General features: G+C 52.8%; 2 protein-coding genes across 3 annotated transcripts in view; one reads left to right on the top strand and one right to left on the bottom strand.

The window, feature by feature from the left end:
• Window positions 1-14,738, bottom strand: part of eif2ak1 (eukaryotic translation initiation factor 2-alpha kinase 1) — a 31,323-nt gene that overhangs the window by 6,689 nt on the left and 9,896 nt on the right. For both annotated transcript variants that reach the window (XM_078418058.1, XM_078418057.1), the window contains 5 exons: window positions 13,918-14,017; window positions 13,755-13,818; window positions 11,534-12,026; window positions 10,411-10,519; window positions 10,212-10,318 (listed from right to left, as the gene is read on the bottom strand). In XM_078418058.1, coding sequence (XP_078274184.1) covers window positions 10,212-10,318; window positions 10,411-10,519; window positions 11,534-12,026; window positions 13,755-13,818; window positions 13,918-14,017 — 873 coding nt within the window. The remainder of the gene's footprint in view (window positions 1-10,211; window positions 10,319-10,410; window positions 10,520-11,533; window positions 12,027-13,754; window positions 13,819-13,917; window positions 14,018-14,738) is intronic.
• On the top strand, window positions 194-7,891 carry LOC144604291 (ankyrin repeat domain-containing protein 61-like). The gene is made up of 3 exons (XM_078418537.1): window positions 194-358; window positions 6,312-6,406; window positions 6,874-7,891. Exons 1-3 carry the CDS (start codon window positions 194-196, stop codon window positions 7,889-7,891), a joined length of 1,278 nt encoding a protein of 425 aa, XP_078274663.1.

Below are 14,738 nucleotides of genomic sequence, written 5' to 3'. Positions count from 1 at the left end.
ACAACTCCCAACAGGATACGTCAGCCACAAGTCATATGCTGCGGTGATCCCAAACCGACTACCGCGAGCGACGGCAGACGATCTCATTCATCCCTGGCACTTTGAACGGAGAGCTCAGGAGCGAGAAAATGTCCCCCTTGTGAACGGCCACTCTGCGGAGAACCGCAGCTGAAGGAACTAATGTTCAAAGAAAATGTGTGAATGCCAGGGCAAGTTTGATGATGTCCACGCCAAGCTTCATGATGCTATAATGAGAGGTGACCAGGGGAACATCACAACCCTGCTTAAGGTGCATCCGGTCAATGAGCCCATAACCATCTGGAAAAACTGCGCCATGGTGCCCATGTATGAAAATCAGGCAAGTCAAGCAAGGCACAGAACTGTACAGCACAGGAACAGGCCTTTCGGCCCACATTGTCCATTCCAAACATGATGCCAATTTAAATTAATCTCTACTGACTGCATGTGATCCATATCCCTGCATATCTTAAACACCTCTATCATATCTGCATCCATCACCACCCCTGCAGAAATCCTCTTATTTATTAAGTAACCTGAATAGTTAAGATGCCCCAAGGTACTCTATCTAAGCCAGTGTACTGAGTCCAAAAACGAGCGTTATTATCAAAAGACTTTATTCTTAGTAAAAACCGTAACAAGGCGCAACGCACTTACTTTGGACACACACTACTTAACTGCTAACATAATCTAATCTAATCTCCCCAGTTTGGCGCCAGACACAACTATACCTCGCGCTCCCGCACCACGTGACCCGTTAGCCCAACCGAGGGTTCGAGACCCCCCCCGCTAATCCGTATGTCCCTACATGACCCCCCCCCCCCAGAACCCTCGAAACCATACCTCACGGGTGCCCGGACCTCCCTCCCGGAACGCGTACGGAGGGGAGAAACCGATACCGCCAATGTGACGGGAGGCGGGGAGGCGATGGGGGGGGGGGGGGGGGGGGGCCACGGCAGCGGAGGGTGTAGGTGACGGAGAGCGCTTGATCGGGAACGGCGGCCCGGGCCCAACCATAGGCGGCGGGGGGCCGAGAGGTGGCAAACAAGGCGCCGCTGGCGGGACCAGTGGGGCGGCCATAGGCCGGCCCCTGTGCGGCGGCTGGGCCACCGACACAGGGAGGTCCTTGTCCAAATGGGCCGGCTTGAGCCGGGATACCGAAACGAGCTCCTGGCGATTACCCACCTGCAAGGTGAAAGTAACAGCCCCTCTCTTAAGCACCTGGAACGGGCCCTGATAAACCGGCCGCAGAGGGGGGCGGTGGGAATCTTTCCGAAGGAACACGAAATCGCAGTCACGCAAGTCCGACGGTACGTGGACTGCTGTGCTTCCGTGCCTGGAGGTCGGGACTGGAGCCAGAGAACCCACCCGTGCCCGGAGGGAACCTAACACCGACGTAAGGGGCGGCGGCAAGGCGGGGGCGGAAGGGAGAATGTCACCCGGCACCCGCAGGGGCGAACCGTAGACGAGCTCGGCCGAGGATGTGCCTAGCTCGGCCTTTGGGGCCGTACGAATGCCGAGGAGGACCCAAGGCAGCTGGTCAGCCCAATCGTGGCCGGTCAGTCGGGCACAGAGGGACGCCTTCAGCTGTCGATGGAAGCGCTCAACCATCCCGTTGGATTGGGGATGGTAGGCGGTGGTCTGTTGTAAACGGGACCCATACAACTGTGCCAGCGCAGCCCAGAGGGAGGAGGTGAACTGGGCTCCCCAATCTGTGGTGATGCTAGCCGGTACGCCGAAACGGGCCACCCAATGCAACGCCAGGGCCCGTGCACAGGAGGCCGCCGAGGTGTCCGACAATAGGAGTGCCAACGTGTAAACCGATCCACCACCGTCAGCAGATGAGTATAACCCCTGGAATAGGGCAATGGACCCACCAAATCCACGTGGATGTGGAAAAAACGGACTGGGGGAACCTCGAATCTCTGGTATGGGGGCTGGACATGGTGATGAACTTTGGAGGTTTGGCACGGAATACAGGCCCGTACCCAGGCCGCCACCTGCTTCCGCAGGCCGTGCCAGACAAACCGGGCGGCCACCATGGCCGAAGTCACCCTGATGGACGGATGTGCCAGGCCATGAATGGCCTCAAAAACCTTACGACGCAGGGCAGCAGGCACCACCGGGCGAGGGCGTGGCAGGGAAACGTCACACCACAACTTGGTACCTGTGGGGCCACATGCCACCTGCTCCAAACGCAGTCCCGAGGTTGTGGAGGCGTACATCCCAGCCGTTTTTTCCAGGCGCTGAGCCTCCGCTAGCTCCTGGAAATCCACCTGTCCGCCTACCACGGCCACGGAGGGAATGGCCGGCCGGGACAGGGCATCAGCAACAGCATTAAGCCTACCCGCAATATGACGGACATCGGTGGTGAACTCCGAAATTAGGGTGAGGTGCCGCTGCTGGCGAGCCGACCACGGATCAGAAACCTTAGCAAAAGCGAATGTCAGAGGTTTGTGATCCGTGTAGGCCACAAAAGAACGGCCTTCCAAAAAATAACGGAAGTGGCGGACTGCTAAATAGAGGGCCAGGAGCTCCCTATCAAACGCACTATATTTGAGCTCGGCTCGCGAGAGCTGCCGGCTGAAAAACGCCAGGTGCTGCCATTGACCTTCGACCTGCTGCTCCAAAACCCCACCCACCGCCACGTCTGAGGCGTCCACCGGCAGAGCCGTGGGGGCGGAGGAGCGCGGGTGCACCAGCATGGTGGCGTTGGCGAGGGCCTGTTTGATCGCGACAAAAGCCGTCTCTGCAGCTGCGGACCATACCCAACTCAGCGGGGTTACCCGCGAGGCATTGAAAAAGGGGGCGCATGACCCGAGCTGCTGCAGGCACGAACCGGTGATAAAAGTTCACCATGCCCACGAATTCCTGCAAACCCTTGATGGTAGTAGGGAGTGGAAAAGAGCGGACCGCCTCCACCTTAGCTGGCAATGGGGTGGCACCGGCCGATGTAACCCAGTGACCCAAATAATCTACCACCGACAGGCCGAATTGGCATTTGTCCAGGTGCAGGATCAGGCTGTGGTCCTGCAGCCTCTGGAATATAGTGCGGAGGTGGACTAAGTGCTCCTGGGCCGAACGGCTGGCAATCAAAATGTCATCGAGATAAATAAACACGAACGGCAAACCTCGACCCACACGGTCCATGAGATGCTGGAATGCCTGGGCTGCGTTTTTAAGGCCGAAAGGCATGCACAACCACTCAAACAACCCGAACGGAGTAATGGTAGCCGTCTTTGGGATGTCCGACGGGTGGACCGGGATCTGATGGTATCCCCGCACTAAATCGATCTTTGAAAAAATTGTAGCCCCCTCCAGGCTAGCTGAGAAGTCCTGTATGTGCGGAATCGGGTAGCGGTCCGGCCGTGTTGCCGCGTTAAGTCGTCGGAAATCCCCACATGGTCTCCACCCCCCAGATACTTTGGAAACCATATGCAAGGGGGAGGCCCACGGACTACTTGAAGGCCGAACAATTCCCAGCCTCTCCAAGTTCAAGAACTCCTCTCGAGCCATGGCCAGCTTTTCGGGTGGGAGGCGCCGTGCCCGGGCAAAAACCGGCGGCCCCTCGGTCGGAATGAAATGCACCACCCCATGCTTCTCGGAAGGTGCATCGAACCGCTGAACGAGGAGCTGCGGGAAATCCGCCAGGACCGCATCGAACTGACCGGGGGCCGTGGTAATGGCCTGGATCGCTGAACTGGGTGGGACGGCGCTTGGAGGGGCCGCAGGCCCCGTACTTCGGGGCCATACGCCGGCCGAGGGCTGCAGGCCGCTACCGCGGACGTCTACGACCAACGAAAACGCCCATAGGAAGTCCGCACCCAAAATGGCCTGGCCCACATCCGCCACGATGAAATCCCAACGGTAGGTCCTGGACTCAAAGGACAGGGACATAGTCCTTTTACCGTAAGTGCGGATGGGGCTACCGTTCACTGCAATGAGGGGCGGCCCCTTCCCCCCGCTTGAACTTCACAGTCGTAGGGGGGCACAATACTCACAACCGCTCCCGTATCCACTAGGAAAACAATACCGGTACCTTGGTCCGTCGCGTAGAGGCGGCAATTACGGCCAATCGAAACTGCCTCTACATTCGATCGGCCCAGGCATTTCCCGGAAACGCACACGGGGCTCTGCAGCTTCGGGCGTCACCGCCCCACCGCCGATGGAAGAAACACCAGCCGCGCCTATTCTGCCGTGTTGCTTGTGCCCGCAACCAATAAACATGTTCCGCAGCTCCCTCTTGGCTGGCAGACTGCGAAACAGCGGCCGATCCGTCACTCTCTTGGCCGCTCCACCGACTGTCGCTGGGACTCGAGACCCGATTAACCGAGTCCTCTCGGGTGTGCCGCTCCCTGACGAGCGCGTCGGCTTTCTCGGCGAACGCTCCCGGGTCTTCAAACGAGACGTCGGCCAACACTAGCTTGACGTCCCGGGGTAGCTTCTCCCGAAATGCCGCTTCAAAAACCATACACGGCTGATGGTCGCCCACCAAGGTCAGCATCTCAGTCATCAACTCCGACGGCAGCCGCTGCCCCAGCTCTGGTAAATGGAGTAGCTCCAGCCGAAAGTCCTCAGTAGGAGCCTCTTGAGCCCCACGTACTGCTCCGTTTGGGGTGGACTGGTCAGATATTGACTGACCCGCGCAGCCACCTCCGCCTGCAGACAGCTCACCAGGTGGTGGAACATCTCCTGGTCGCTCTCCACCTTCTTGATATGGAACTGTGATTCCGCCTGCACAAACCACAGGTGCGGCTGATGGGCCCAGAACGGCGGTAGGTGAACCTCGCCCGCGCTCGCTCCCACCTGTGACATTCTGCGTGTTCGCTTCAGATCTTACGTTCGGGGTCACCAATGTAGTGAGTCCAAAAACGAGCGTTATTATCAAAAGACTTTATTCTTAGTAAAAACCGTAACAAGGCGCAACGCACTTACTTTGGACACACACTACTTAACTGCTAACATAATCTAATCTAATCTCCCCAGTTTGGCGCCAGACACAACTATACCTCGCGCTCCCGCACCACGTGACCCGTTAACCCAACCGAGGGTTTGAGACCCCCCCCGCTAATCCGTATGTCCCTACACCAGTCCCGTTTGCCTGCGATTGGCCATATCCCTCAAACCCTTTCCTATCCATGTACCTGTCCAAATGTTTATAGTTTGAGATATAGCATGAAAACACCAAGTCCTCACCAAGCAGCAATCACCCATACATTAGTTCAATCCTACACACATGGAAGAATTTAGTTAATTCAGTTAACCTACAAACCTGTACGTCTTTGGAATGTGGGAGGAAACTGGCGCACCCGGAGAAAAGACGCGGTCACAGAGAGAACGTGCAAACTCCTTAAGGGCAACACCCGGAGTCAGGACCGAATGCTGGTCTCTGGCGCTGTAGGGCAGCAACTCTACCGCTGCACCACTGTGCCGCCCTTGTCCTTTGTCAACATTTAAATGTTGGTATAGTACCTGCCTCAACTACCTCCTCTGGCAGCTCGTTCCATATACCCACCACTCTGTGTGAAAAAGCTGCCTCAGTTTCCTATTAAATCATTCCACTCTCACTTTAAACTTATGTCCCCTGGTTCTTAATTCCCCTACTCTGGGTAAAAGACTCTCCATTCACCCCATCTATTCCCCTCATGATTTTATTCCCCTCCATAAGATTCCGATGTAAAGAAACACCAATTGTTTTGTATCTCCATAAACAATTACTCTAAATGCTGCCTGGACTGCTGAATATTTCCTGCCAGTCATAGAATCATACGGCGTGGAAACGCCCTTCATCCCAATTTGCCCACACCGACCAGAATATCAAATCTACACTAGTCCCACCTTGCCTGCATTTGTCCCCTATCCCCCTAAACCTGACCTATCCATGTACCTGTCTAAATGATTCTTAAACATTGCAATAGTACCTGCCTCAACTACTTCCTCCGACAGCTCGTTCCACACCCCCTACCCTTTGTGTAAAAAAGTTACCCCTCAGGTTCCCATTAAATCTTTTCCCTCTCACTTTAAACCTTTGTCCTCTGATTCGCAAATCCCCTACTCTGGGCAAGTGAACCTGGGCATTTACCCGATATATTCATCTCGTGATTTTGTACGCCTCTATAACATCACCCTTCATCTTCCAGCGCTCCAAGAGTCCTAGCCTGCTCAACCTCTCCCTATAGCTCAGGCCCCTTGACCAAGGAACATCCTTGTAATTTTTTTTAATTTCAGATATTCGTTATCTGCAGGATTTTTGTTTGCTTTACAATTGATTGTCCAATTTCTATGATCCCAAGGGGTTGTCTATTCTTCCGATTCATTTGGCTGCAACGTATCGAAAGGCAAGGAGTCTGGAGTGCTTAATTCAACACAAGGCTGATCTGGAGGCAGAGTAAGTGCGGCAAGTGAGGGCATCGGTTGGCTCTTCAGAAAAGGTCACCCATCCTTTTTTCTCCATAGATGTTGCCTGACCAGCAGAGTTACTTTAGTACTGTGTGTCCATCTTTAACTACAGGGAGAGGTTGTACAGACTCAGACAAAGTAAGGGGGTGAGCGGGGAGAATATAAGATTTGTTACTTAAAGTTAGAGAATTCACTGTTTATACCGCTTCTAAGCAAAATATGAGGTACTGTTCCAATTTGCGTGTGGCCTCACTTTGGCAATGGAGGGCCGTGCAAGAAAAGTCAGTCTGGGAATGGAAGTTGTTCAGAGTAACAATTGCCAAGTCTACATTTGGTCTCGCTGAGCTTATAGTTTCTCACAGGTTTTCTTTCTTTGTAGCTGGCTCAAGTTTGGGGAAGGTGCTCTGGAAATGCAGCTACTTTCTGTTCCTCACAGGTTCTCTCTCTTTCTCCCAGGGATGGCAGGGGTCGCAGGGCGCTGCACCTCGTCCTCATGCACTGGCCCAACACTGCCCGCGACCGGCTGGTACCCAAGACCAAGTTTGAGAAAGCGATGGCGGCCATGCAGGGCCGTGCCGAGGCTTGCCTGCGGTTGCTGTTGCGGCACGGCGTGGAGGTGAACGTCAAGGCCGGCGTCGATAGCCGGGACGGCCCGCTGCACCTGGCGGTGCGGCACGGGGCATGGCCGGCGGTGGCGGTGCTGGCCCGGCACGGAGCCGAGCTGGAGGCCGCCGACCAGCACGGCCTGACGCCACTGCACATGGCCAGCGGGCTGCTGGACCGGCAGCTGACTGAGGAGCTGCTGGGCCGGGGGGCGCGGGTGGACGCCCGCGTGCCGGGCAGCGGCTGCACGCCGCTCCAGCTGGCGGTGGGAGCCGCCTCGGGCAAGGCCGGTCGACACCTGGGAGCCGGGCTGGACTGCGTGCGGACCTTGCTGGCGGCTGGAGCGTCGGTGGACGCCCGGGACTGGCGGGGCCGGTCGGCGGCCCATGAGGCCTGCTTCGGCGGGCGGGAGGAGGTGGTCGACCTTCTGCTGGATCATGGAGCCGACCTGAGCCTCTGCACCGAGCTGGGCGAGTCACCTCTCGCCCTCTTCCTGGAGCGCCGCCCCAACCTGCGTTGCCGCCGGCTGCTGGCCAAGCTGCTCAGCCTCTCCTGCCCTCCCCGCATCCATGGCGCCGGCGGCAGCCTGCCCAGTGGCCTGCTCGGCCCCGAGTCGCGCCGCCACCGAGAGTTCCTACAGGCCCTGAGCCGGCAACCGCCCGCTCTCCGCGACCTGTGCCGGGCGGCGGTGCGCCGGGCCCACGGGCGGCACCAGGCCCAGCAGCTTCTGCCCACCCCCGTCTGGCGATTCGTCTACGGGCACCAGGACTTCGCCGAGCAGCTGGAGGAAGTGGCCGGAGGGCCGGACGAGCGGCAGGAACCCGAGGCCCAGGACGGACTGGACGACAGGATCGGCGGCCTGCACCTCTGAACTATCCTCACCCCAGTGAACGCTCAGCCTCCCGCCCCACGAGCTGAAACAAAAATGTAAAAACCTGTCGTCCCCCACCTCATTTACATCCAGACAAACTCAGGCTGCGAGTCTTTCCACCCAACAATCTGAAAGGGGCAGCACAGGCAAGTGGGGCTGAATTAAGACATAGGAGCAGAACTAGCCCATTCAGCCCATCAGGTGTGCTCCGCAATCCGAACATGGCCGATCTATTTTTCCTCTCTCAACCCCATTCTCTGGCCTTCTTCCGTAACTTTTGACAAGAACCTATCAGTTTCTGCTTTAAAAATACCCACCCACCCTCCTTTATGCTAGTCTGCACCAGCAGAGACAAACTGCTTTTGTTCCGGCTTTCATTCGTGCCTGGTGAATCTAGAAATCAAATAGGTTTTAAGTTGCAAATGAGGAGGAATGGGTGAGGGAATTTCAGTGGTATTTGGGCATCTGGTGGTGGTGGTGAAAGCGAAAGTTGTATCCGGGATCTTTTCTGCTTTATTCAAGACTTCTCTGTGCCTAACATTAAACCAGAATGTGCGGATGTAATATAAATGAATTAGCGCTGAGCTGCAGTTTGTATTTTATACAGAGGAGGGAGGAGGGGGGGGGGGAGTTCTGTAATGTGGCAAAAAGGTGGTAGAAGCATAAATTCACTCATTTATTACATAACCTAGATTGAACATAAAACAGTACAGCGCAGGAACGGGCCCTTCGGCCCACCGAGCTCATGCCAACCATCCATCACCCGTTCAAACCAATTCTATGTTATTCCACTTTCTCATCCACTACCTACAAACTTGAGGCAATTTTGACAAAGGCCAAATAACCTACAAACCCGTACGTCTTTAGGACATGAGAGGAGACCCACGTGGTCACAGGGAGAACGTGCAAACTCCACACCGACAGCACCTGAGGTCAGGATCGAACCTAGGTCTCCGGTGCTGTGAGGCAGCGGCTCTAACAGCTGCACCACTGTGGTTGCCCAAAGTAATTAGTGTATCTACATCAAGATAGTTTAAGTCTGCCGTAATGTGGAATGCACTGTCTGAACCTAAAATATACGGCGAAAATGCAGACTCTGAGACCAATCTTAGACCTCTCCTTCAAAGAGCCAACACAGACAAAATTACTGGGTACCAACAATGATTAAAAATAGTCTTGTACATTTTCTACCAGCACAGGAGGCTGACGGTTGATCTTATAGAGGTCTACAAAGTCATGACGGGAATAGATAGGGTGAATGCAGAGTCTTTGACCCAGAGGAGGGGGATCAAGAATCATTAGTTTCAGGTGTGAGGAGCAAGATTTGATAGGAACCTGAGGGGCATTTTTTTCACTCAGAGCGTGGTAGATGAGGCTGATACAGCATTTAAAAGACACTTGGTCACGTATGTGGATAGAAAAGATTTAGAGGGATATTACACCAAACCTCTCCTGCATTGATGCAGCACCCTCTATTTCCCCCCCCTCCCCCTCTCCCACCACCCCCCGCCCCCTCCCTCCTCCCCCTCCCTTCCCCTCCCACCCCACCCCCTTATCCCCCCTCTCCATCCACCCCTCCCTCCCTAGGAGATAGATTTAAATTTTAAAATGTGAATAACTTTTTAAATATAACACAGATTTCAATGAAACCTTCCATTAGCACCAAAGGGACGACAGTGAGTAAGGTGGGCCTAAAATTGTCACGCTATCGTGTACTGTTTTGGCTGTAGTTCGGGAACAAACAAACGAGAGTTTTAGTATACAGATAGGCCAAATGGGACAAGATGCCAGAGGAGGTAGGTGTGGCAGATACTTACAACATTTAAAAGACATTTGACCAGATACATGGATAGGAAAGGTTTAGAGGGATAAGGGCCCAAACGGGGGCAAATGGGGCTGGTTTAGATGGGGCATCTTGGTCGACATAGACGAGTTGGGTTGCAGGGCCTGTTCCCATGCTGTATGGCTCTACGACTTTAAAATGGATTGAATAGCCCGATACCACACTATTACTTGTGGCGGCACAGTAGTAGAGTTGCTGCTTGACAGCACCAGAGACCCGGGTTCAATAGTGACTACAGGCGTTGTCTAAGGCGTTTGCAGTTTCCCTGTGACCGCGCGGGTTTTCTCCAAGTCTCTCGTTTCCACCCACCCCAAGTGGAGGTTTGTAGGTGATTTGGCTTCTGTAAATTGTCCCTAGTCCCTAGGAGAGTGCTGGTGTATGGGGTGGTCGCTGGTCAGTGCGGGCTTAGTGGACTAAAGGGCTTGTTTCTGCACTGTATGTCTAATGTCATCTGACAACATTGTGAGACAGACTCACCTTCAGGTCCCTGTGCATGACACCCTTAGAATGGATGAAACGTACTCCCTCGACGAGCTGACGGAATATGTGCATGGTGCAGTCGAATTCCAGCAGTGCAAATTGACCTGAACAACCGCAAACGGTTTCAATGAAAAAATAGTGGCAAGAACCAACTCAGTATAAGAAATAACAAATAACAAAGAATTAAGCAACTCACATGTAAATTTCAGACCCTTTCTTGGTCTGGTATTCCTTTCCAAAATCCACTCCTGAAGGGACCCTTCACACAGTTGCATTTGTATGTGAAGCACAAGATGGAAAGGAATCTAACAAATAAGCAAAATATTCAACACAACTTGCATTTATAAAACCGTTTTCTCAGTCTCACGACCAGGCAAAGGCAGCAGTCACTGTTGTGATCAGAGATCCAGTGGCCAATTTATTCAAAGAGAGATCCCACACCCAGCAATGAGGTAACCAAGCAGACAAGGGCGGCACAATGGTGCAGCTGGTAGAGCTGCCTCACAGCGCTAGAGAAATGTGTTCGATCCTGACCTCGGGTGCCGCCTGTGTGGTGTTTGCATATTCTCCCTGTGAGCACGTGGGTTTACTCTGGGTGCTCCAGCTTCCTCCCATATCCCAAAGACGTGCAGGTTTGTTGATTAATTAGCCCCTGTAAATTGCCCCTAGTGTGCGGGTAGTGGATGAGAAACTGGGATACCATAGAACTAGTGTGAATGGATGATCGATTCTCAGTGGGCTGAAGGGCCTGTTTCCACGCTGTTTCTCTGAAATCAAACAACTAAAATAATCTGTGTAGGAATGAACTGCAAATACTGGTTTACACCAAGGATAGACAAAAAAAATGATGGAGTAAATCAGTGGGTCAGGCTGCATCTCTGGAGAAAAGCAATGGGTGACCTTTCGGGTCGAGACCCGTCTTCAGGTTTTTTGGGGAGCAAGGGCAAGCAGAAACAATGGGTCTGCCAGGGCCGTCCTGCTTGTGAAATATGGGAGAGAGATGGAAGCGGATAGTGCCGGTGTTGGGGAACTAGAAGGTTGGAGGCTATGGAGGGGAGATCGCTGGTGGGGATGAGATCAGTGACGGTCTGGGAGGTGGTGTTCATCTCTAGGGTTAAGGGGTAGGCATGAGAAAAGACACAGTGCTGGAGTAACTCAGCGGGTCAGGAGAACATGGATAGGCAACGTTTTGGGTCGGGACGCATCTTCAAACTGATAGCTATGAGGTGTCGGAGAGCTGGTGCTTGGTCTCGGCAATGTCAAGATCAGCCTGCCAGACTACAGCGCCATCTCTCTCGTCGGGTTTGACGTTTTCTCACCTTGGCGACAGGCAGTACATCCGTGAATGATGAATCACTCTCTGATGTTGAATTACTGCTCGGGTTTACAGACGAACCCGAAATCTCCACATCATCACATCCTAGTTCCTTGTTCATCTCGAGGTCTTGTGTCTCGGTCTCGAATGCTTCAACCAAGGAGTTCAGTTTATACCTCCTGTCCTGGCATATCTGTCGCTTGGACACCAGATCTGTGTCGCTGTACATAGACAAATCCTTGGAGTACAGGCAAGGTAGGTGCCTACCAAAGTCCTTTATTCCCAGACGTCGTTGCCCACTGTTGGCTGGAAGTTTCACTCCACTTGCTTCACTTTGGATGGTGGTTTTCTTGACATCTTCCTTTGAACTGTTCACAAGCACCTCTTCCTCCACCAATCTGCACCCTGACAAAGGCTCTCCCAATCTCATAGCAGAACTAGGGTCTGCAAAAATGATACTTGAGCTGCTGGTTTGTGTGTTATGGACTGCAGGGTCTCTACAGAAATAAATTCAATGCGAGTTATACAAATTTAAGCAATTGAATATATAAAATCAACACTCTACCCCATCAGGACTTCCACAGCTGATCGGCGGGTCGTGTTTACCCACTGCGGCCAGAGTTGGGAAACTTCTGCCCAGCAGGAGCCGGCAGATCCGTTCCCATGGCCGACTTTGTGGGGTGATGTCTCAACCACCAGCCCCCAGGCCATGATGTCAATTGGTCCGGCAAAACGGATAATCCAGAAAGGCTCTGGAACCAAGGGTGCCGGAAAAATCATCAGTGGACCTGTACAAGGAACTCTTGAGCATCAGAGGCTGAGGGGAGACCTGATGGAAGTTTATAAAACGACAAGAGGCATAGATCGAGTAGATAATTAGTCTTTTTCCCAGGGTGGAAATGTCAAATAGCAGAAGGGCACACGTTTAAGGTGAGATGTTTAAAAGTGGTGTATGGGCATGTTTTTGGTTTACACAGAGTAATGATATAGGAGTAGAATTAGGCCATTCGGCCCATTGAGTCTGCTCCGCCATTCCATCATGGCTGATCTATTATTCCCTCTCAACCCCATTCACCTGCTTTCTCTGTCACCACTGACACTTACTAATCAAGAACCTCAATCTCCGCTTTAAAATATCCTGTGATATCCTGTGGCGACACGGTGGCGCAGCGGTAGTTGCTGCCTTACAGCGAATGCAGCGCTGGAGACCTGGGTTCGATCCCGACTACGGGTGCTGTCTGTACGGAGTTTGTACGTTCTCCCCGTGACCTGTGGGTTTTCTCCGAGATCTTCGGTTTCCTCCCACACTCCAAAGACCTACTGGTTTGTAGGTTACTTGGCTTGGTAAATGTTTTAAAAAAATGTCCCTAGTGGGTATAGGATAGTGTTAATGTGCGGGGGTCGCTAGTCGGCGCGGACCCCGTAGGCCGAAAGGGCTTGTTTCCGAGCTGTATCTCTAATCTCTAAACAGTGACTTGGCCTCCACACCCATCTCTGGCACTGAATTCCACAGATGGCTGGACCAAGGCTAGAGATAGAAAGGAGATGGGGTATCAGACAAGAGAAAAGTGAAATGTGAAATCGGAGAGAGGGATGGAGGTTGAAAGGGACAGGAAGCGGGACTGGATGGGATAGTGAAAGAATGGTGAGCACTGGGGTAGTGGGTGGAAGTAAGAGAGGGGAGAAAGAGAGGTGGTGGGGTATCATTTGAAATTGGGGAATTTAATATTCGTACATTGGGTTGTAACTTAACCAAGTGGAATGAGGTGCTATTCCTCCACTTTGCTTGTGGCCTCACTCTGGCTGTAGAGAGTTGGCCACATGCATCCCGTTCCATCCTTTACATTAGACTTTACAAACACAGCAATGGAAACAGACCCTTCAGCCCACTGAGTCCACGCTACTATCAAGCAATCACCCCATACACTAGCACTATCCTGCAGTCTAGGGACAACTTACCATTTTACCAAAGCCAATTTACATACAAACCCACATGTCTTTGGAGTGTGGGAGGAAACCGGAGCAGGCAGAGGAAACCGGAGCAGGCAGAGGAAACCCACGTGGTCACACGGGGAAAGAACTAATTCCGTACAGACAGCATCCGTAATCAGGATCGAACTAGGGTCTCTGGCGCTGTAAGACAGCAGCTCTACCACTGTGCCATTGTATTCACTGGCTAAAGCAGTGGTGAGTTAGCACTAATTTTCACTGTAAAAGCATCTTACCCTCCACCCCCCTGAGCAGGAAGACCTTTCAATGCGTATAGATTACTAAGCGACACTTGATTACCTGCAGTGAGAAACAGAGAAAGTACATCGATTAAAATGTGATAGAGAATGGAGTGTTACTTTAGTTATTTTTTTATATAGAGATACAAGGTTTAACTACTTTTTAAGACCAGTGGCTGTAAGTGCTCTATCCAGGCAGTGTGATAGCCAACAATGTATGGATGCTGAAGACCCGCCAGTACCTTAACCTCTCGCAAAACCTGAAACAGAACAAAAGACGAGACTCTAGTTATACCTCAAAACCCACAATACTTAGAAATAATCACACAAGATCAATGTGAATGGTTGAACGGATGTAAATTAAAATCTACTTCCAGTTCCTACAGTTTTATAAAGGCATGATCCACAAACATGAAAGCCTCACAATTAAGCCACTCAAGTTGGTTAGGGGCGGCATGGTGGCGCAGTGGTGGAGTTGCTGCCTCACAGTGCCAGAGACCCGGGTACGATCCTGACTACGGATGCTGCCCGTACAGAGCTTATATGTTCTCCCCGTGACCTTCGTTGGTTTTCTCCGGGTGCTCCAGTTTCCTCCCACACTCCAAAGACGTATAGGTTTGTAGGTTAATTGGCTTCGGTAAAATTGTCTCTAGTGTGTGTTGGATAGTGTTTGTGTGCGGGGATTGCTGGTCAGCCCGGATTCGGTGGGCCGAAGTGCCTGACTCTGCGCTGTATCTCTAAACTAAACTAAAATTCGATCCTGGCCTTGGCTGCTGTCTGTGTGGAGTTTGCTGTCCCTGTGACAGCGTGATTTTCTCCCAGGTGCTGTTTCCTCCTACACCTCCCAAAAATTCCTTCTCCCCGCTTCCGACCGGCAAAAAGCACAGAAGCTTGAAAGCATACACCACCAGATTGAAGAAGGGTCCCAACCCGGAATGTCGCCTGTGCATTCCCTCCTCAGATGCTGCCTTATCTGCTGAG

This window comes from Rhinoraja longicauda, chromosome 21, assembly GCF_053455715.1.
Source record: "Rhinoraja longicauda isolate Sanriku21f chromosome 21, sRhiLon1.1, whole genome shotgun sequence".
Lineage (NCBI taxonomy): Eukaryota > Metazoa > Chordata > Chondrichthyes > Rajiformes > Arhynchobatidae > Rhinoraja > Rhinoraja longicauda.
Note: the sequence above shows the minus strand (reverse complement) of the source record. Positions and strands in the feature narration are given on the sequence as shown.

Excerpts from the sequence above, each read along its gene's own strand:
- LOC144604291 (XM_078418537.1), top strand. The coding sequence starts at position 194 with ATGTGTGAATGCCAGGGCAAGTTTGATGATGTCCACGCCAAGCTTCAT. Across the intron at positions 359-6,311 it reads TGCCCATGTATGAAAATCAG|GGGTTGTCTATTCTTCCGAT; the intron begins GCAAGTCAAGCA and ends TATGATCCCAAG. Across the intron at positions 6,407-6,873 it reads AAGGCTGATCTGGAGGCAGA|GGATGGCAGGGGTCGCAGGG; the intron begins GTAAGTGCGGCA and ends TCTTTCTCCCAG.